The 22,527-nt window shown below is 36.3% G+C and overlaps 6 protein-coding genes across 9 annotated transcripts; 3 read left to right on the top strand and 3 right to left on the bottom strand.

Annotated features, from left to right (window-relative positions):
- Window positions 1-1,379: 1,379 nt before the first annotated feature.
- LOC18993430 (probable serine/threonine-protein kinase PBL2) lies at window positions 1,380-3,806 on the top strand. Its single transcript, XM_006416954.2, has 6 exons — window positions 1,380-1,674; window positions 1,926-2,272; window positions 2,365-2,500; window positions 2,623-2,759; window positions 2,843-2,966; window positions 3,204-3,806. The coding sequence occupies exons 1-6, from the start codon at window positions 1,602-1,604 to the stop codon at window positions 3,671-3,673; spliced, it is 1,287 nt and encodes a 428-aa protein (XP_006417017.1). The 5' UTR covers window positions 1,380-1,601; the 3' UTR covers window positions 3,674-3,806.
- On the bottom strand, window positions 3,765-7,180 carry LOC18993428 (protein IQ-DOMAIN 31). 4 transcript variants are annotated; one of them, XM_006416956.2, is made up of 7 exons: window positions 7,039-7,180; window positions 6,261-6,388; window positions 5,941-6,180; window positions 5,670-5,858; window positions 5,488-5,568; window positions 4,118-5,375; window positions 3,765-4,017 (listed from the first exon to the last, which is right to left on the bottom strand). In XM_006416956.2, exons 2-7 carry the CDS (start codon window positions 6,348-6,350, stop codon window positions 3,986-3,988), a joined length of 1,890 nt encoding a protein of 629 aa, XP_006417019.1. In that variant the 5' UTR covers window positions 6,351-6,388; window positions 7,039-7,180; the 3' UTR covers window positions 3,765-3,985. The 4 variants fall into 4 exon arrangements, with proteins under 4 accessions (XP_006417019.1, XP_006417018.1, XP_024008580.1 ...); XM_006416955.2 differs by having other exon boundaries at window positions 7,048-7,164; XM_024152812.1 differs by lacking the exon at window positions 7,039-7,180 and adding an exon at window positions 6,831-7,015.
- Window positions 7,181-9,611: 2,431 nt separating this feature from the next.
- Window positions 9,612-12,540, top strand: LOC18993427 (probable LRR receptor-like serine/threonine-protein kinase At1g14390). The gene is made up of 5 exons (XM_006416952.2): window positions 9,612-11,076; window positions 11,162-11,283; window positions 11,367-11,613; window positions 11,689-11,882; window positions 11,970-12,540. Exons 1-5 carry the CDS (start codon window positions 9,828-9,830, stop codon window positions 12,342-12,344), a joined length of 2,187 nt encoding a protein of 728 aa, XP_006417015.1. The 5' UTR covers window positions 9,612-9,827; the 3' UTR covers window positions 12,345-12,540.
- A 156-nt stretch (window positions 12,541-12,696) lies between these two features.
- On the bottom strand, window positions 12,697-14,722 carry LOC18993426 (ubiquitin-conjugating enzyme E2 1). The gene is made up of 6 exons (XM_006416951.2): window positions 14,441-14,722; window positions 13,669-13,804; window positions 13,550-13,575; window positions 13,368-13,457; window positions 13,179-13,267; window positions 12,697-13,082 (listed from the first exon to the last, which is right to left on the bottom strand). The coding sequence occupies exons 1-6, from the start codon at window positions 14,712-14,714 to the stop codon at window positions 12,954-12,956; spliced, it is 744 nt and encodes a 247-aa protein (XP_006417014.1). The 5' UTR covers window positions 14,715-14,722; the 3' UTR covers window positions 12,697-12,953.
- Window positions 14,723-16,953: 2,231 nt separating this feature from the next.
- On the top strand, window positions 16,954-18,160 carry LOC18993425 (F-box/LRR-repeat/kelch-repeat protein At1g09650). Its single transcript, XM_006416950.2, has one exon. The coding sequence runs from the start codon at window positions 16,985-16,987 to the stop codon at window positions 18,125-18,127; it is 1,143 nt and encodes a 380-aa protein (XP_006417013.1). The 5' UTR covers window positions 16,954-16,984; the 3' UTR covers window positions 18,128-18,160.
- A 1,350-nt stretch (window positions 18,161-19,510) lies between these two features.
- Window positions 19,511-22,229, bottom strand: LOC112084036 (DEAD-box ATP-dependent RNA helicase 56-like). The gene is made up of 8 exons (XM_024152300.1): window positions 22,191-22,229; window positions 20,824-20,886; window positions 20,664-20,714; window positions 20,513-20,563; window positions 20,346-20,394; window positions 20,175-20,185; window positions 19,715-19,900; window positions 19,511-19,627 (listed from the first exon to the last, which is right to left on the bottom strand). The coding sequence occupies exons 1-8, from the start codon at window positions 22,227-22,229 to the stop codon at window positions 19,511-19,513; spliced, it is 567 nt and encodes a 188-aa protein (XP_024008068.1).
- Between the last annotated feature and the right edge of the window lie 298 nt (window positions 22,230-22,527).

The raw sequence follows: 22,527 nt of genomic DNA, 5'->3' as shown, positions 1-22,527 counted from the left end.
AATTAATATATTTAAGAAATATACCCGAAAATTAGTATATTTAAGACGTTAACTATACGTTCTGTTAGTTCTATGACTACAAACGATTAATGTTTCTGTTAGTATATAGGTGGTTTGATGATGCAAATGCAATATAATAGTAAAGCATATAACACTTTGGAATTATGACAAGTTCAACGTTTTACTAATTCTACCAAAAATAATCTACTTATTTAAAAGTTGAATTTCATATATCCTGCGTTATACAGTTACAATATTTTCCATTATTCATTTTGTCAGCTAGAGAGGGAAAAACTCCACAGTATTGTTTTTTTTTTTCAGGCTTTCAGATTAGATTTTATCAAATATTAATGATAGATGTAATGCCGTTGATTTTTGGACCAAATTTCTAATGAACTTTTTGGATCTATAGCTAGAAGCCTAGAAATCAACTTTGTATATATAACCCTATAGAATGAATTTAAAAGTAGCTCTATAGAAAACACTGTAAACGAACAAGTTCAATGGAACCCTTTTAGTCCGATACTAAAATTTACATATAAAACTAGAAATCTCTCACAATGATCACTTTATTATTCTATCACGCAAAATTATTTAGCGCACCCATAGCCATCAAAGCTTTCTACCAAAAATAAATAAAAATAGCCATCAAAGTTTCAACGATATGTGCGATCCAGACCCACCACCTTTTTGTCCTTAAACAGAAAAAAATACCGTTCGTCAACGGAGACCATTTTTGATTGAAATGACACAAACATAAACATTAAATTCCGCTTTCTTCTATTTTTTTTTTTTGCGTCAACAAAATAAAAATAAAATTATTCCATACTTTAGTATTTCAGATTAATAAAAAGTATTCTACACAACAATAAGCTATATAAATATCAATTTAATTGTAGGTACGGTAGTACACGTTTGAACGAGTCAAATATAACGAGCCATCCAAAATCTTTCCTTAAAACTGTTTTTATTACTTTTTGAGAGGATAATTAGTGAAAGAAAGACAGAACTTAGAAAGCTCCAAATGTAAAGTGTACCAAGATACTCAGACAATGAGATGGGAACACGACTTTTTTGCCAACGACCTTCCTTCTTGTAATAATTATTTTTTTTTGGTCGTGTAATAATTAATCTAATATCAACTCGGTTACTGAAAAATATCATTGAGAAAAAAACCACTCAGATATATTGGCGTGAGCATGACGCAATCGGATCTAATTAAAAGTTAAAACGACTCTGGAATGAGGGACGTTTTTGTCATTTTAAAAAAGAACCTGACGTCAATCTGGACGAGAGCACACGACGACTTTCTTCTATTATTTTGTTTTGCTTCTGATCCTCTGTTCTTCACCTTCCTTGTTCCTTCCTCTCTCCTTCTTCTTCTTTATAATTTTTTTTTTTTTGTAATATTTCCATTCTATGAACTTCTCTATTCGGCTTAGTAGACATTGCGCCGCCGAAACTTTTTGTGCTACCCTCTTTGTGGCTCTGTTCTTGTCCTGATTTTCTGTTTCGTTGCTCAACAAGAACACCAGCTTTGTCTACTTGAGAATTTTCAAGCTGCTTTTAATTATCTAATTTCGTTTTTCTTTCTATCTGAAATGGGTAATTGCTTAGATTCATCAGCTAAAGTGGATAGTACTAGTACCAGCCATAGCCCACTTGCTAATTCTGGTAAGTAGTTCCTCTCAAGCCTTTCTTACTTAATTTGGATTCTATCTTTGAGTTCTTTGGAGATTTGTATTTATCATACAAATGGGCTATTCGAATGACTTTCTGAATCAGAGCTAAATCTTTGACACTAAGTACCAAATTGTGTCTGGATCATCGAAGATCAGACCTTTCGAAATGCTCTGTTATTACTTGTATTGATATTCTTAGCAAATTAATGAGATTTTCCTATGTTTGATCGATCATATTTATAGCTTCTTCGGCATCAAAAGTTTCGAGCAAGACAAGCCGTTCAACGGTTCCTTCAGGACTAAGCACAAACTCTCACAGCACAGGGAGCAGTTTAGGATCATTACCAACGCTTAGAACAGAAGGAGAGATACTCTCATCACCAAATCTAAAAGCCTTCTCTTTCAACGAGCTCAAGAACGCAACCAAGAACTTTCGTCCTGATACTCTACTAGGCGAAGGAGGTTTCGGTTGTGTATTCAAAGGATGGATTGATGAAACAACTCTTACTGCTTCAAGACCTGGTTCCGGAATCGTTGTTGCTGTTAAGAAGCTTAAACCTGAAGGTTTCCAAGGTCATAAAGAGTGGTTGGTAAGCCCTTTTTTGTTTGTTTGTCACGTAAACATTCACCGGTATAAGTTTCCTTCATATTGTTGACATTGAGATATTGTTTGTTTTTTCAGACTGAAGTAAACTATCTTGGTCAACTTAGTCACCCAAATCTTGTATTACTAGTTGGGTATTGCGCAGAAGGCGAAAACCGGCTTCTTGTGTATGAATTCATGCCTAAAGGAAGCTTGGAGAATCATCTTTTTAGACGTATGTTTTTCTGTAATTCGACAGATCTTGAGTTTGACGTTGAAGCATTGTGTTTGTTCTATATATATGCTCTTCATTTCTTTTCGGTATTTGATAATGGTCGTGTCAATGGTTTCTTGCAGGTGGTGCGCAGCCACTTACCTGGGCTATAAGGATGAAAGTGGCAGTAGGTGCAGCTAAAGGGCTTACTTTTCTTCATGAAGCCAAGTCACAAGTGATATACAGAGACTTCAAAGCTGCTAACATTCTACTCGACTCTGTAATAAACCGACCAGAAACTCTCTTCTAGCACTTTGGTGATTCGCTTGACTCTTAACCGTTTGAAATTGTGTCTTAATGCAGGATTTCAATGCTAAGCTTTCGGATTTTGGTTTGGCGAAAGCAGGTCCCACTGGAGATAATACACATGTGTCCACAAAAGTCATGGGTACTCAGGGATATGCAGCTCCTGAATATATAGCCACAGGTTTGTTCTGCCAATCTATATATGGTTTCAAACTAGTTTTATCAGTGTCTGTGTACAAAACACATCAAAAGGTTTCTCCAAGAATGTTTCAAAAGCTTTGACTTTTAAATCTTGAAAAGACTCTATTTTTATGTCCAAGAAGTCATCAAAAGCTTTGTCATTCAACCAAATTTCTTTGACACTTTGTGGTTTTGTTTCTTTAGACACTTTCTGAAAGCTCATCTTCATCTACTACAGGTAGATTGACGGCAAAGAGTGATGTGTACAGCTTCGGAGTGGTATTACTGGAACTAATATCAGGACGACGTGCCATGGACAATTCAAATGGGGGAGTCGAATATAGTCTTGTGGACTGGGCAAGACCTTACCTTGACGATAAGCGAAAGCTTTTTCGCATAATGGACACGAAACTAGGCGGCCAATATCCACAAAAGGGAGCTTACGCAGCTGCTAGTCTTGCGTTGCAGTGCTTAAACCCCGAGGCAAAGCTCAGGCCGAAAATGTCTGAGGTTTTAGTCACATTAGAACAGCTAGAATCCGCTGCTAAACCTGGAACCAAACACACTCCGACGGTATCTCCAAGAGCTCGTCATTCCTCTGCTGTGCAGAAATCTCCGGTAAGATATAGCCAAGATCGGCCTCTAATGCACTTAACCCCTCGCGCATCGCCTTTGCCTTCTTACAATCAATCTCCGCGTGTAAGATGATAAGTAAATAGCTCATACTCTGAGCTTGTATGTCTAATATATGTAAAAATGCAGGTTTTGGGATTCAGGTTAATCTATGTATAATTGGAGATGAGTGAAAAGAAATATATTATACAGAGAAAAACTATTTACTCAAACCGTTTTGTGTCGTCAAACATATGTCAGAGAAAATTAAAGCCACACATGAACATGAACTCTAACCAAACACTCTCTAAACTCACCAAACCAAACCAAAACGCAGAGAAAAAAACACACTATAAATAAGCTCGATTGTGTAAGATGATGAGACTACACTCTCTTTTGCCTGAACCTTCACCGTTTCCATTCGGTTCTGTTTGACTTATCTGAAACAATAAAAAAAAACAAAATGAGTTAAAAGGTTATTGATATGAGTAAAGCTTTTAGCTTTTAAGAGAATTTTGTGTAATTGTGAGTCTTGCTTACCACTTGTGTTCTTAGAAGAAGACAAAGATTTGTCGCCGTTCACAGATCCTTTGGCTGAGGCTAGGAGAAGCCTGTGAGCCCTTGGAGACATAGAAGTAGTGCTCAGCTTACCATTGGCTGGAGAAGGAAGAGAATGGCGCCGCGATGTCCCATTTTTCTCAGTTTTCTCTAGGGAAAATCTCGGAGAACTTTCCCCTTTAAGTCTGGCCTTTGCAGATGCGGTCGGGGCCATGTAGCTGGGGATTTTCCTCCCGCTATGCGTAATCCCGTCATCTTGATTGTCAATATTTGCAGGCCCTGGCACTCGTCTTTCATTTGGCTTTGTGTTTTCAGAACCAATACCACCGTTCTCAGAGCTTACCTTCACATCCGAGCATTTGAGGTCTTCTTCACCTTTATCACTGGTTTCTGCAGTTCTGGGTTCATCTTCCTCCGGTGAATTCTCTTCTTTTTCGACTTCAAAGTCTTTAGGAACTACATCTGTGGTGTCTTTCTCCTTTTCAGGAGACTCACAAGCGTATCCTCCTTGAAGAACATCTGAAACCTTCACTTCAGGCTCTATCTGCAAAGACTCTGCAGTATGTTTCTCCTTTTCAGCTGACTCAAAAGCGTCTCCTCCTTCAAGAACATCTGAAACTTTCACTTCAGGCTCTATCTGCACACAATCTGCAGTATTTTTGTCCTTTTCAGCTGACTCAACAGTGTCTCCTCCTTCAAGGACATCTGTAACCTTCACTTCAGGCTCTATCTGCACAGAATCTGCAGTATCTCTCTTATTCTCAGCAGATTTACGGGTGGCTTTTTCTGGCCCGTTTGAAAGAGAAGACCTTTTCTGACGAAGCCTAGGCTTCTCATCTTTAACCTCCAACGGAGATCCCTCCTTTGAGGCGCTTCTACTTTTTCTTGAACTGTACTTAGCTTTGTCACTCTCAGTTCTCAGGGGATCTTTACTAAGATTGGAAGCCTCTCTCACATTTCGTTTAGGTTTCTCCCTTTCAGCAGCAGAGCGGTTAGAGCCATTTCCACGTCCGGATTGTTTCTTGATACCTTGCATTGGCTTTGCCTTTTCTGATTCAACAACTGCTTCATAATTTCGCTTCTTTGTCTTAGATTTTGGAACCATAATGCTAGCTGCTCGTGAACCAGGAGACCAAACTTGCAATTGTTGCCAGCGTTCAAGCCAAATCTTGGCTGAGTTAGGATCCTCAGGACCATATTGTATGTTCAGAGGCAATGCAGTTGGTGATGAAGCCAGAAGCTGAAAGACGCCACAGAAACAAAGAGCCAACGTTGTGTTGCAGGCAGGATTGGTAAGTCCGAGTTTATCGAGCAAGAATTTATGGAAATTATCAAACAAAAGTGAAAAATACCTTATCAACGATGAAGAATTTTGTGGGATTATTCATCCAACTATACGTGCTCAATTGCAAAGCTTCCGAATCACCTGGTTCCTAAATAGAAGAAAGGAAATTACAGCTTGATTAAAAACAAGACATGCCTACAAATTCAGCCAACTATGTTATGTAACCAAGTAGTGGTAAAGAGATCCTACCATATGTGTTTTATGAAATTGAATCCCCTTATCTAAAGATCTAGCTTTCTGGCCACGAACAAGCGCCTGGAACTTCACAATTCCCCATATACATGAATACGTAGCAACGGCTTGTCTTCTGACCAGGTGACCACGGATAGCTGCCTGCAGCCTGATGATACCTTTAAGGGTTCGAAATGCTCTACGTGCCTTGAGTAGAAGAACCAAAACATCATCATTACCAGAATCACTATACAGTATATTTGTCTTAATTACGGCAAAGAAAAAGTACCTGATGAGCTCTGAAAGCAGTCTGGACCTTTATTACAGCGTGTTCAAGCTCAGCTTCTTCCAAGTCATTCGTTGACTCAAGATTAACCTTTGACTCATCGCCATTGTTTGGGGAAACCAAACTTAAATCAGTAGTAGTAGCTGAATCTGGCTGTGATGTAACCACTGGATTGTGATCAACCGATAAGTTTGAAAAATCATCCATCACCGATACCGCCAGGTCCTCTTTCTTAACAGATCTCTTTGTATGCATGAACAACATTATAGTTAGAAGTATCCACATTTTGTGCAAGGAAAGAAGTAGAAATCCCATAGTCTTACCAGTTTCTCGCTTCCGTTTGCCAAATTCAACTTTGGTGACTTCTTCCCGAGAAGTAAAGTCTTGATCCATTTACCAGGAGTCTTTCCCATTCTTAAGAGAGCAAGATGCGGCTGGATTGAATAAGTTGCTAAATATAGAAACATGCAGAAGAACAAGCCAAGTTTGTGAGTTCTAGAAGCAAAGAAACAAGCTAAGTCTAAATACAGCACCAATCAGCCAATGAACATGAAGAAGTTGGAGCTAAAACCTATTCAACATATGTATAAATTCCCATACCCTAACCAAAAACAAAAATCTGTAACAAAATCAAATATAAAGGAACACAGAGCAGCATAATCCATCATCGAAAGTCTTCATTTCAGTGCTAAGAGATAAAGTAGCATGAATCAACGGATATGGATAAAAACAAAAGTCACAGAAAAAAGGCATTAAAGAAAGTGAAGAAAAGCAGAGATCTTGAAGACAGCAGAGAAAAATCATGAAGATCGAGAAGACAAACAACACCCAGAGAGCAAAAACCCCAAGAAATTCGTTGCAGGGAGCTGGTAAATTTCCAGTTAAGCAGATACCAAAGCAAAATTCAATTCTTTTCGACAAAATCAGAGCTGACGAAACTGGTAAAACAATCAGAGATGGAAGATGATGAGGAAGAGCGAATAGCGAGATCTGGGTAGAAATCAAAAGCAGAAATTTTTAATCTAAAAATGGTTAAAAAGAAATTCAAAGGTCAGCCTCAAAGAAATGAATGTAGCTCTTAAACCATAAAACGATCAGTACCAAACCCACTCTGCTTGTTCTTCGAATGTTGTCCTTGAAAGTCCCAAACTAGATCAATGACCTAAGAGGCTAAAAGCATAGTAGGTCACAGTGAAAATTAGACTCCCCAACGGTTCCACTGATAGTGATAGCCAGAGAAGTAGAAGAAGAGAGAGAGATATTGAATTTAATTGCCCAAAATAAATAAATAAATTACCCTTTAATTAATTAAATAATGTAAGGAATAGACAAAAGATATTCGGCTTTACACGACGTCGTTGAGATGATGTGTTGGCAAAACTTGATATTAGGCCTTTCTTTTGGTTCATGATGTTGAATCATTGATGATAAGTGAAAACATTTGTAAGAAAAAGAAAAATATAAATCGAGAAATAAGGGTGTCATTATCCAAGTGGTTAGTCCGCTAAATCCAGACGTGTAAGTATTTCACATCAATTTCAAGTCGTGACCACTTCATAATGATGTAGCCTATTTTGGTAGTTCCTCCGTTCCATAAACGAATAAAAGAAATTGATTTAGTATCCTAAGAAATAAATTTATTATAGAAACTAAAGTTTAAAGTGTATAATAGTAGATATTAAATTCTTGATTTATGTAGAAAATATTTTATAAAAACTATTGTTGATGGATGCACTTATTTTAAATAAATTTATATGGCTATGAAAACAACAATAATAAGTTGCATGTTTTTATTTATAGAAACGATGAAAAATGTTATTGTGTAAATGCTAAATAAATAGTTATTTAGACTAATTACTTTTGTAATGTGTAAATGTGTAATGTATGATTTAGGAGAATGATTGTTAACATATCAAACTATGTGGACTCTGAAGATGGATATCTTTGGGCCTAAAATGAACTGGATTTATACTGGTTTTATAAGTTATCCCTTTGCAACCCCCACAAGCCCAACGAAAAAAATATTAATATTATTCAGTAACTTGGTTTGAAAATGGCTTTAAATAATACTAGAGCAGAGTGAAAAAACAAAAATGAGTTTGGTATATGATATTAATTGATACTTTTGGCTGTGTCGCTTATTACAGAGGCAGTTGCATGTGATGTGCTTACTCGTATTTGATGTCCCCTTCCTTTTCTTTTGTTAAACATAAAATACCAATCATGATTACTTATCAAGTTCTCAAGAAAACTTGGAAGATGTGACCCAAAAAAAAACTGATTTTGAGTTTCACCAGCAGCTTCTTTTTTAAAAAAATGTTTTAAGTGCTTTTGGTAAAATCTTGGATATCTTAAAAACTATTGATTTTTTCTTTTACATGGTGATGGTTCCCTTTTGTATAGCCAAACTTCTTTTATTATAGGCAACTCAAGCCACTTTAAAAACAACGAAAAAGAAGATAAATAATAATAATAATAATGTAGAAAGAATAAAAGAATTAAGAACAAAGGAGAAAGTAATGGACAGTTCATCAGGCTAAAGGAAAACAGCGGATGATTAGTTAGAATCTCAATACTTTTAAAACAAAACGACACATATTTCTTAATCTCACCGACGAATAATCAATAGTAGAGATGATTACAAAACATTATGGCCAAATTCATTGGTAGTATTATTAGTTTGATACTGATTGATGACCAGAAAAAAATAAATACGCAATTCATATTAATTGTTGGTTTTATTATATATAGATGATCATTGGTGTCTTTTTGATTTCAATAAAACATAAGGGGGTTAAAGTGAAATCTGAGGAAAGATATTGCAATTCACACTATTTATTGTTTTAACTTTTTAAATACAACGAAACGAACGGCGTTAGATTCCCCGTGATGGTGACTTTGGATGATCCAAAACGGCGTGATCTGATCTAACGTCGATCATTACGCGCGTTGACCAGAGGTAGCACGTGATCTCTTAAGTGGTCAACTGTTGGGGAAAAAAAAAACCGCGTTCCCTGGTTAACTTTTAAAGATTTACTACAAACTGGTCGCAATATTTCTCCATATATTAACACCATATGGTTTTGGATATTTTTATAAGTAATAAAATAAACCCAGTTTGGAGGAAACTGATTATGCTGCTTAGTGAACTTATCATTAGTTGTAAAGATGAAAGAATTGTCTTGGGGAAGAGATCTACGGATTTAAAGAAGTACAACTACAAACATTTATTCGTGCCAAACATGTTTGTATCCGGGTATATGTATTTATATGCATCTAGTATGTATCCAATAAATGCATGTTATATATAAAGACAGGTCTGACGATTGCAGTATATGTATATTTACTTGCTGACTACCGAGAAACTAGTTAATATCAAGTTGAATTAAATAAATTAGATGAAATCTAATTATGGAAATTTTGGATCGAAAGTAAACAATAGTCAGATATTTCATGTGGATTTTACGTATTATAAGGATCTAACTGGTTTTCTTTTCTAAAAAAACATGACTATCACTTCCTTCGAAGCAGTAAAACAGTCTGTCAATGTGCAACTGATGAACAATCAAACAAGAACAAAACTTTGAAAATTAAACAAAAATTGTATTTATTGTCTCCTTCCCAGCAGTACTTCTCTCCACTGAAACTGGGTTTTCTTTCTCTCTGTCCCAAAATATTGTTTAATTCTTTCTCTCTCTCTCTCTATCTCTTTATTTCAATTTCCCGAGAAAATCTGCCTTGCATCATAAATAATCTCAAGAATTTATGTACTAAAGCACCTCTCCTGCATTTACTATTATCAAACCACACTAATGTCAAAAACAATGACAGATTTCCTTCTGTTCCTCTAGCCACAAAACTTATCCTTACTCTGTAAATTTTCCGAGATAATGAAGAATTCCTCCAAAAGCCATGCCTTTTCCCTCACTTTCCTTCTCCTTCTTCTTCTGCTATCACTTTCAGAATCACAGCTAACATCAAGTGAATCAAGAACTCTATTAGAAATCCAGAAGCATTTACAATATCCACCGGTTCTTCGAACATGGACCAATTGGACCAATTTCTGCTACCTCCCTTCTTCTCCTTCCTTAAAAATCCTCTGTTTCAACGGTCACGTAACCGAATTAACCGTCACCGGGAACAGAACCGTTATGCTGCCCGGAAGATTTTCCAGCGACTCACTCTTCACTGTTCTTACAAAACTCTCAAACTTAAAGACCTTATCTCTTGTCTCTCTCGGCATCTCTGGCCCTCTCCCTTCAAAGATCGTCAGGTTATCTTCATCTCTCCAATCTCTGAACCTCAGTTCTAATTTCATCTCTGGGAAAATTCCCAAAGAGATCTCGTCGTTGAAGAACCTGAGAAGTCTTGTTCTAGCAAACAATCGCTTCAACGGAAGTGTTCCTGATCTCAGAGGATTGTCGAATCTTCAAGAGCTGAATTTAGGCGGTAATAAACTCGGTCCTGAAGTCGTTCCTTTACTCGCAAGTAACTTGATCACTGTTTCATTAAAGAACAACTCTTTTGGATCCAAGATTCCAGAACAGATCAAGAAGCTGAATAAGCTTCAAAGCTTGGATCTTTCTTCTAACAAGTTCATTGGGTCAGTCCCAAGATTCCTGTTTTCGCTTCCTGCGCTTCAGAATCTAAGTTTGGCACAAAACTTGTTGAGTGGATCACTTCCAAACTCATCGCTATGCAGCTCCAAAATTAGGATTTTAGATGTTTCCCGGAATCTTCTAACTGGAAAGCTTCCATCTTGCTTCTCTTCCAAGAATTTCCAGCATCAGACAGTGCTCTTCACATTCAATTGCTTGTCTATAAATGGCTCTCCTTATGCAAAGTATCAGCGTCCGGTTTCTTTCTGCGAGAACGAAGCAAAGCAAGCGGTCGCAGCTGTGAAGTCTGACACTAAGGATCACGAAGAGAAAGAAGAAGCTAAAGGAATCGAACTTGGCTTGGTGATTGGCATTATCATCGGTGTGGTCCTTGTTTCAGCGGTTTTGGCTGGCTTGGTTTTGGTTAGGATGAGAAAATCAAGATCAAAGGAAGAGCCTTTTGAAGCAAACAACGTCGACAAAATCTCTGTTTGCAGCACCAACACCAGGTCCACTACATCAAAGACAGTACCAGATCCAAGTAATAAAAAAGGCTATTACATAGAAATCTTGAATCATGTTTCCACCAACCATTAACCTAACTAGCTCAAGTAATTCAATTGTAGGACGCGTCCCACAAACCATGAGATCTGCAGTGATTGGACTATCACCCTACCGAGTTTTCTCTTTGGAGGAACTGGAAGAAGCAACCAGTAACTTTGACGCAGGGAGTCTCTGTGGAGAACAGGTAAGATAAAAAAGCAATCAAAACATGAGCATAACTTGACATGAGTCTCTGATTGATGGATATGTCTAATTTCAAAACTACAGCTGTACAAAGGTTGTCTTAGAGAAGGCATACCAGTGACAGTGAGGTGTATTAAGCTGAAACAGAAGAGTTCAACACAGAACTTGGCTCAACAAATGGAAGTTTTATCAAAGTTAAGGCATATGCATTTGGTCAGTGTTCTTGGACACTGCATTGTTACTTACCAAGATCATCATCCATATGCTGGAAACACCATTTTCATCGTCCAAGAATACATCTCCAACGGGTCTTTGAGGGACTACCTCACTGGTAATACTTGATAACAGATTTGGTTTCAAGAGAATTATTTTTTTCTTTTGGCTGGGAAACTAATTGTTTTGGCAGATTCGAGAAAGAAAGAGGTGCTGAAATGGCCTCAGAGAATGTCGATAGCGATTGGTGTCGCTCGAGGGATACAGTTTCTGCACACAGGAGTTGCACCAGGAATCTTTGGGAATAATTTGGAGATAGAGAATGTTCTGCTTGATGAAACACTCACTGTAAAACTCAGTGGTTATACTATTCCTTTACCATCCAAGGTATAAAATAACCAGAGATAACAAGACTTGGCTTCTTATTTCTAATTCAATCTCATCACATATATCATCTTTTCGGGGATTTTGCAGGTTGGAGCAGAAAGCCCTAGTAATGAAGATGGAGAGAAGGAAGATGTTTACCAGTTTGGAGTGATCCTACTTCAGATCATCACGGGCAAAGTAATGGCTGCTGCATCTTCAGAGTTGGGAAGCTTGAAGCTTCAGCTGGAGAATGGTTTGAGAGACGAACCATCAGTGTTGCGTAGCTTAGCAGATCCGAGTGTGAGAGGAACATATGCGTATGAGTCACTGAGGACCACAGTAGAGTTTGCAATTAACTGTCTTTGTGAAGATCAGAGGAAGCGGCCATCAATAGAGGATGTTGTATGGAATCTGCAGTACACAATTCAGGTGCAGCAAGGATGGACAAGCAGTGGAAACCTCGGGCTTGGTGGTGGTACATAGATGTAAAGAGGAATATGTCTTCATCATCCCTGATGGAAAGAGAGAAACAGCTCAATGACAAATTCAAAACCCATGTAAGAATATGATTTTAATCCTTGAGAAAGAAAGGCAGAGCTGCAAAAGCTATATAAGTGAGTTGACTCTTCAGAACTCAAAGTACTGAATTTGTAACAGCTCAAATATAAGAGTACATTATGTTGAAAAACAACTATAACGACTAGAACTCTTAAGTACTAATCTCATGTGAAGCCTCGCATTTTGGTTGAGACATTAGATTAGCTCGACAAAAAATACAGTGTAATTGTAAAGGGAATTGATGGGTGATATTTCATACCACAACTTTGATGATTTTAGTACAAAGTAGTTTTTTGGTTACCTAGCTAGAAAATCGTAATACATTACATATATACACAAAAGTGAATAATTCAGAAGGTTTGGTACAAAGTTGTTTTAAAGGATGTTAGGTTTCATAGAACCATCAAAGCATCCAATCACTTGAGAGTTTTGGAAAGATAAAAGACATGAATGAAAAGACAAGGAAGCTGTTGTGAATGGTGACGTCGAGAGTAGGAGGAGGAGAGAGTTTACAAAGCTTACAACTAACTACTACTAGTCAGCAGTCCAGCTTTGCTCGACAACATCACGCACTCTTCTGTTGTACTCACGCTTGCTTTCGCTGTACATCCGAGCGGCTTCCGAGTTTGCAGGAGAATTCGGATTAGGGTCACAGAGCAATGACTACGATAACAAAGGGGAAAACTAGATTAGAGAAGAAGAGAGTAATTTCAAGCTTAAAGCGCATTAAAAGAAGTTGGTAGGGCATTTCGATATTACCTGGATGGAGGTAAGTATAGCAGCAACATCATATATTGGACTCCACTGGTTTTGTAGAATGTCCAAGCAAATACTCCCATCTGCATAAACTGCAAAGCAGGTAGAGAAGAAGAAGAAGGTAAATTTGAGCCAAAGGGTAAACATCAACTAACTGGAAGAAAAAAGAGAATGCTGCATCTGAGAACTTACTATTTGGGTGGAACATACGTGACACAAAACGAACTGTTGGTGGTTTATTTGGATAATCTTCAGAGAACTGCAGCGAGAGTTTGAAAGTACCTGAAAGAAGGATCAAGCTAGATTAATAAGAAAGCTACTATAATCCCAAGAAGAGACGTGATCTTTGCCAAATCACAGCAACGTAACCTTACCTCCATCCCATGGCGTGTCATCAGGCCTGCAAATCCACAAAACAAGAGGGTCTAAGTAAGTTCAGAAAATAGCATGTTTGAGTAAGTAAAGCCAGTATCTAAGGTACTAGTTCCTTTACCCGAATATGACAGCATTCCATAGCATGATATTGTTGTCTTGCGGTGCACCGCTTATTCCCGCAGGCGGGTCTTGCTGCAACCTCTTGAAATCCCTCATCAACCTCTTCCTTGCTGGAGTCGACATCCTCCTATAGTCTATAAAATAAGAAAACCATATGATCATCATTCTGAGGTATGAAAACCGCTTACTTTTAACGGTTTGTGTATTCTAAATTGCTGATATGTGATAGATTCGAAGCTCCAGAGGAAGTAACGACCTCTGAGTCTATGATAGCTAGATAGCTTAAAAGCAACATCAAAACTAAGACTTTGACCTAAAAACAGCTCAAGGTCGCATCAATTCACCAGAATAGCTATAAGAATGACAAGAAGCAGCTCCTTTACTCTATGACCAAAAAAAGAAAAACCAAAATTTCATCATTCTGAGGTCTGAAAACCTCTGTTAGTCTAGGAATTTCTACTAGGTATGGTCAAATGAAGTGGTTTCCTAAGGCTTCAGTATGCTAAAACGTAATAGTTTCAAATCTGCCAAGGAAGTCTACGACCTATGCCAGCTAAATAGCTTGGAAGCAAACATCAATTGCAAATTATTGAAGAAGATACTTCTTTCCAAAACTAAGACTTGAACCTAGAAACAGCATAAAGTCGCATCAATTCACCAAAAATAGCTTAAAAACTTGATAAGAAACAGCTCAGATGAAAGTAAATCCACGGATCCAGCAAAGAAACATCCAAGAGACAAAAAAAAAGATCAGAAGAAAACGTACGTACCGTGGAAACAGATCTCGTTGTTGAGTAAAAGCCGGCGAGGAAAAAAGGAAGAGGCAAAGATCGCGGCGAGAAGAGTGTCGTCAAGCGAACATTTATGTCGCGGCGATGACCGCCGGTGATCAGAGAAGTTCCGATCGATTCGAGAATCAGGTCGGCGATTCTCGATTTGACCGTGCGATGAGTGAAAAATGAAAACTTCAATGATTCGGAAACAACGTATACGGTATATCGTAAGCAGTGACAGATCTTCTAGAAACTTTTGCCTCTCTGACATACATCTGTAAAGTTGGGTTTGCTTTGGCCTTTGGAGGAGCATAAACCGGAATAAACCGTTAGGGCGAACTATACCGTCAACCAGATTTAATCTAAAGTAAATGTATAAGAGATACTATTCAGACACTGTGTATATTTTAATATGACACACTTACCCTTGTATACCATCTCTCTAACTCTTTCGATTTCTGCTGCTTTCATCTTTTAATTTGTCTTTCATTTTCTCTTTTGTTTCCTATAAAAAACAGCTCTCTTTTTCTTCAATGTCACCGTAAAACAGTTCTCTTCTTCTTTAATGACACTGAAAATAATTTACAGTTTTGAAGGTTGCTGCTTCAAGCTCTAGTAAATTTCTATTTCTTTTAACTTTCTAGTCGAATTTTACAAACAATATGATGAAATTGCATTAGAGTATTCTCTGTTTCTTTATCTTTCTTTGTCTTTTAACTGGGTTTCTTCTGGTTTGATTTCGATTTTCAGAGGAGAACTAATCATAGTTGCTGATTTTATCTAATTCAGAGTTATTTTAGTTTCGTATCTTAGCTAAAATTATATATATGCTGATGTAAATTAGAAATTATGTTTTTTCTCTAAAATTCTGGATCAGAGATTGAGAAAGAGATTTTTGAAGGCGGAGATCTCGATGAACATTGAGAAAGAGATTGTTGAACATTGTTAATTATTTTTTTAGTGTAATACATAAGCTCTTAATATGTTAAATTTATTTGTATCGCTTTAAATAAATTATTATCGGACCTTCAAAATAATCTGGATAGCTGCTAATGTCTAATCTCTAAAACATAGATAGTTGTCAACAACATAGTTCTAGTTAAGAATTAATATATTCACAAAACATAACATGTTAGCGAATACAAATATTATGTTAGAGATGATAAATAAATTGTTAGCGGATAAAAATAAGATATTAGAAATGATAAATAAATTATTAGCGAATACAAATATAATGTTAGCAAGATAACATAATCTTTACTAATGTAAATTTATTGTTAGCAAGATAACATAATCTTTACCATACTAACAAAGTATATAGCATAATAACAAGTTATGTAATTGTATAACTTATATGCTAACAAAATAAAAATGATGAGAGAGAAACTTCATATGGAAAAAAATCATAATAAAAGAACGGAGGGTAAATGATAATAACACTCTAAATAGTGAATAGTAATTTGACAATAAACATTTCTTTTTTAGAAGATAAGAACTTATCATGCTAACAAAATATATAATTTGTTAACAAGTTATGTAACTAAATAACTTAAATTTAACTAGAATGAGAGAGAATAATATCTCGTAAAAAAATAATGTTTATAAATAATAAAAAAACAGTGGAGGACTATATGGTAATTGGCATACCGACCAACCACTGTAGATATAACATTATGTCTTATCATTCCTATTTAGCTAATTTTGACTAGTTTTTGGTATTTCTAGCTAATTGACTCTTTAATCTATGACTTAAACCCGAAGGTTAAAGTTTATTTTACTAACAAACTAAAAACACCAACTTGACCGATGTTGAAAAAGAAACTATTTCTTTCAATGTATTCCATATCAGATGGTGGGTCCCGTTTTTGTCGGTTTTTTTTTTTTTTGAACATGTCGGATTTTAGTTTTTCTTTTAACTTCTTTTATTAATTATAAGAAGCTAAAGTAATCAGTATTACATTTGTAATAGGAGACGGAACATAAAAATGGAAAACATAAGAACAATGAGCTGGAAGTGAAGATTTCCCTAGTAAATCTGCAGCTTTGTTGTTCTCTCTGTTCGACCATAGAAATTCAACATTCTCAAACTTCTTACTCCATTCCCAAATCTCACGAATCCAATTATGGCTGCCGAAGTTAAGCGATTCCTTGTTAATGAGACTTGTCAATTCTTGCAATCTCCTTCAAAAATGATTTGTTTATAGCCCTTTGACCAACAATTTTGCATAGTCATTAAAAGAGCTTGAGCTTCGCTCTCTAAAGGAGATTGTGCTGCTTTACTTTCCGCTTGTCCTGCTCCCAGAAATTTACCTTCATCATTACGTAAAATCCAGCCCGCCTTTGCATATCTGTTCTCTTTAATCCAATTACGTCGGATTTTAGTTAAAAGTCAAAAAGAAATAGAGAAATTTCCAATCTGATTGAAATTTTAGATTCAAGAAAGAGAAAAGGAAAGTGTTGTTATTTTTTCCTTTTCCTTACGAATTTTTTCCTATGTATTTGTATACATATGAGCCTTTGTATCTCTTCATCAGGACAAGAATGTCGAAAAAACATTGTTTAAGGATAGAATCCCTGCCACAAGAAGTCGTAGAGAGCATCCTGGAGAGGCTTCCGGTGAAATCTCTGCTGAGATTCAAAGCTGTATCGAGTCAATGGAAGTCAACGGTCGAATCACCATTCTTTCAAAAAAGGCAATCGATCCATCGTCAGCAATCTGGAGATCCAGACGTTCTCATGGTGCCCACAGATCCTGACGAGGTAAACTCTTTCAGAACACTTGTGTTGGGTTCATCATGTTCGGTCGAGATCCCTACTCCTAGGGAAAATACGGAATACTTTGTTTGCCAGAGTAGCTGTGACGGTCTCATTTGTCTGTACCATACCTACGTCGAATACAGACCCAATTTTGTGGTCACTCCCACCACAAGATGGAATCGGAGTCTTCCTCTGTGCCAATTACAACAACTCATTCCCGACTTAGGATTCAATTACTTCAAGCTTATGCCCAGTCCCTCTAAGCTTGCATTTGGTAAAGACAAATTCACGGGCACGTACAAGCCCGTCTGGCTCTACAACTCTTCAAAAATAGCCCAAGAAAACGCTACTAAATGCGAAGTTTTCGACTTTAGCACCAATGCTTGGAGGTATGTCACTCCTTCTGCTCCTTATCGTGTTGTTGGTTGCCCCTGTGATCCCGTGTACGTAGATGGGTCGCTCCATTGGTTCACGGACTGCAAAGATACCAAAGTTGTTTCTTTTGATCTTCACACTGAAGCTTTTCAAGTCCTCTCTGAAGCTCCCTTTGCCAATGCTCCGGTTAACGAGATCGTCATGTGCAATCTCCACAACCGCTTGTGCGTATCCCTGAAGAAGTACTCCAACCAAGTGATATGGTCATTTGATGCAGTCAATAAAACATGGGACCAAATGTGTACCATAGATTTGGATTTCATTTCTCGGCGGTTTGATATCCCAACACTTGTATGCGCTCTCTCTCCCCTGGCACTTTTGGATGGTGGGAAGAAGAAGAAGAAGAGGAAGAAGTTGCTGTTTTATGATTTTATATCACGCAAAGCACTGATGACATATGATCTTGAAACCAGATCATATGATACTGCTTTCTCTTCTAAATCCATCGGAGATCCGGTTTGTTATTTCCCGAGTTTGTTCTCTGTTTCTTAAGTTTGATTATTAATGTCAATGCATAATTTAATTCTTTGTTTGTTTGCTTGTCCAAGTTTGCAACTCTACAAGACAAGGTTATGGTCCAGAGTCTTGCTTGTTATGCTTCTAGTTAACGATGATGTCGCTTCTTCCTTGCTTCCCAATTAGAATGTGATTTGTGTAAGCGAGAGTGGGGTTTGTCTTCTTTTTTTTTGTTGTGTTGTAGACTTGTAGCTAAAAATTGATGACAAGAAGATACATTGAATTTAGTTTCCGGTTAAATATTCTTAGCTTTTTAGTCTATAATTGGTTGTATCATTTGTCCAATATACTAAGTGCTATTTCATCAAATTTGTCCCAAATTTGACTATTGTCAATGCATATTAAAACTTCACATTTCTTTTAGTTATTATTGTGACCTATAGATACAAAAGACTAATTGATTATAGCAGTTTGTAGCTCTATAACCACCACCAAGAACAAACAGGCTACTATTGGACAATATAATCAATTTGAGGCTTCTTCCGTCTCACTGTGACAAATGTTTGTTGAATTTTGTTTCTATGAATTCAGTCTCTTATGTACATGATGGTCTATTTTCACATCTAGTCTACAATCCAAGAAACGGAAGAACCTATATCATCAAAGCATAGGAAAACACTGCGACAAGCCACAAAACCCATTTAATATAACTAATTTAGAATTATATGGCATCCTCACCCGGAGCCGTGCTCACGTTATAATATAAGAAACATAGGCTAGAGTCTAAATTTTTTGAGAAAAACTTAGAAACCTTTTCTTTGCAAGATTTACATATAGATAATTTTTTAAGTTTTTAAAATTTTTTAATAGGTTCAATATTATTGGTTAGCATCTATTCAAGTGAAAATAAGAATAAAGAGAATCTCCTTAAAAGAAAAAGTAAATAAAACAAAATAAAAAGATACGTGTTCGTCCCTCGCCCCAAACAGTATCACCTGCTCTCTCATCAAATTCAAAACAAGGGTTTTAAAAAAGGTATTAATTCAGGATTTTATAGTCTATAGAATCTTAGAGGTGTTTGTGTTTGCATGAGCAAAAACAGAGTATATATTATTTTACCTCTTGGTGGTTGGTGAAATGACTATATGTCTATATGTATAGAACAGGTATGTAATACAAGAAGCCCTTGTTCTAAACCCAAAAGCCCAAAGGGTCGAATCAGCTGGTATCAAACAGAGTATAAACTCGGCCATATATGTATAACAAGAAGCCCTTGTTCTTGCCATCCAAGTAATTACAGTTGTAAGTTTGTAACAGACAGAATTTGAAGAGAAAAAATGCAAAAGTGATCTCCAAAGTACTTCACAAAGAAAAGCCCAAAGTATGTACCATGTTGTCGTGTAAGATGATCCTCTCACCTCATGTAAATTTTGGCATCAATTGTGGAAGTAGATCAGAAATTTCTTCAATATCACTAATGACTTCAAAGTCAGCAGATGACGAGACGAATGTTATAACCAACTTGGTAGAGTCCACCTAAACAAAACAAAACAAAAAACACATCTTAAAATACAGCCACGTCCCAGTCAGTAGAAGAGACGAATGTAATATATATGATTGTACCAGTTTGTGATAACTTTTAGCACAGAGAGGAGTATCGTAGTTTATGACGATGTTAATTCTCTTTCTCTTTATTCCCGGCATGTTGGTGGTGGTGACAATGATTCGTTTTTCGCCATCAGTGAAGCTTTGGCAATGGCTTAACTTCTCTTCTTCAGACATCGAATCAGCAATGCACATAGACAGGTACTTCAGTTTGATGAGAAACGCATTAAGGTATGTCTACTGCATTGCTGAGGCATTTCACAAAAATGAGCAATTGGTTGAAATCCAGTGCATCGAGCAGGTGTTCCAATTTTCATTACTTCTGGAAGTCCTAGAGAATTATGAAGTTCTGTAAAAAGAAGTTAGGTTACAGACTGATATATGGTTGTTAAAATATAAGAGTAAACTGTATGTAATGATGCAAGTAAAGTATCATCCAGATTTCATGTGGTGAATATCAAACGATACCAAGACATACCTGCACAAGCCCTGCATATTATGCCTCATCATTTAAACCATGTTCTAGTGGCTGAAAAGCATAAAACATAAAAGTATCATATACATGTGAAAAAAATAAGACAAAAAAAGTATATTATGTAATGCTAATCCAGATTTTATGTGGTGAATATCAAACGATACTGAAACATACTTTCACAAGCTGCATATTCTGCATCATCAGTTAAACTATGTTCTAGTAGCTGAAAAGCATGAAACATAAAAGTATCATATACATGAAAAAAATAAGACATAACAAGTATATTATGTAATGCTCATCCACATTTCATGTGGTGAATATCAAACAATACCGAGACATACCTGCACAAGTACTGCATTTTCTGCCTCATCATTTAAACCATGTTCTAGTGGCTGAAAAGCATAAAACATGAAAAAATAAGACATAACATGTATATTATATAATGCTCATCCAGATTTCATTTGGTGAATATCAAACAATACTGAGACATACCTGTACAAGCTTTCCATAATATGCCTCATCATTTAAACCATGTTCTAGTGACTGAAAATCATAAAACATAAAAGTATCATATACATGAAAAAAAAAGACATAACAATGTAATGCTCATCCCGATTTCATGTGGTGAATATCAAACAATACCGAGACATACCTGCACAAGCGCTGCATGTTCTGCCTCTTCATTTAAACCATATTCTAGAGGCAGTAATCCAAACTTTGTATACACAAACAAAAACAGGGCAGACCAGAAACTTTTAAAACATGGAGAATCCACACAAAAAATGTATACCGAAAATAAAATAATAGGACTGAAAAAAGGCAAAAAAGATAGCTAAAAATTTATAAGGACAGGAAACCAAGGAATGAAGGCGGAAGAGATTTGGAATTAATGAACGAATCTAACAAACTGGAAAGTTGAACACTTTTCAAAAAAGTGTTCGTCCAAATATATAACTTTAGGAAAATTCATCTACCAAAAACAAAATAAAAGAATACCTCGTGAAAAGTTGATTTATTATCTAATTAACTAATTATAGATAAAAATGAGTAAGAGTTTGTGTTCTAATAAGAGATAAAAAAAAAAAGAGATTGGAGAGATAAGCTCTTTTAGGGAGATACCACGCTTCAACATTCACGTAATACCAAAAAAAAAACAGAAAAATGTACTCCTCATTTAGGCATCAATGTGGTATACCTTTGCTAATGAAAGATGAAAACTACAAAGACCAAAAACCCAGCCTCTATATACTCGTTTGGAATAGTAAACAACGAACTTCCAAAACGGGTCCATATGAAACTAAAATGAAAGACGTTTTAATACATAATAACTTTGCAAGAAACGATGAAAGATTAAATCTGAAAATACACAGATATGGTAACACAACTTCTCAGGCCAAAGAAGAACAAAACTCTTAAACCATTTCTTGTTCTCACATGGAGTTGTCTTGGTATCTGAACTAGATACCAAAAAAAACAGCTTGAGACCATCCTAGAAGAGAAAAAGAAACATATATCGAATTTGGTTTTGTATCAAGAAATGTAAGAAAGTTGCCGTATTTTTGGCCTAAGAAACCGTAGGTTTCATGGACAAGCTTCGACAATTGCAAAATAGTTCCGCTAGCAACAAGTAACAAACCATCTTAAGCTCTCTTAATCAACAAACCATCAACAAACGACCATCACGAACAGACGGTGGGTCCCGTGTTTGATTATTGTCGATGCGTATTATCATAGATATCTAGCAGTTTGTAGCTTTATAACCACCACCAAGAACAAACACGCTACTATTATAGGGCTATATAATCAATTTGAAGCTTGTTTAGTCTCACTGTAATTATGTTTATCGAATTCTCTTTTTTATGAATTCAGTCTCTTATGTACATAATAGCATAATGGTCTAACTTTCACATATAATCTACAATCCAAAAAACGAAAGAACCTGTATCGTCAAAGCATTGGGAACACATTACTCGCACACACGACAAGCCACAAAACCATACAATCAATGTAGTTTTTTACTTGATGTGGGATTGGGAACATATGGTGGATTGCTACCATTGGTGATACATGATCCTTAAAACCAAATCTTCTGATATAACTTTCATAGGTAGATCCTATTATTTCCAGAGTTTATTCTCTAGTCAAGAAAATTGAGTGTTATCTTTATTTGAACATTGTAATTTCACAACTTCTAACTGTTGTTTGAGATGGTTTAATTCTACATATATCATTCATTAAATGGTTCTTAATTGATCTTGTCCAAGTTTTTGCAGTTTTAATTGTTTTAATTGTCATTATTATGGAGTACTAGTTGGTTTTAGAAAGATAGATTAACGTTGTTGATTAGGCTAATAAT

The sequence above is a fragment of the Eutrema salsugineum genome, unplaced genomic scaffold, assembly GCF_000478725.1.
Source record: "Eutrema salsugineum unplaced genomic scaffold, Eutsalg1_0 scaffold_5, whole genome shotgun sequence".
Taxonomy (NCBI): Eukaryota; Viridiplantae; Streptophyta; class Magnoliopsida; order Brassicales; family Brassicaceae; genus Eutrema; species Eutrema salsugineum.
This window is presented reverse-complemented; position numbering and strand designations above follow the sequence as displayed.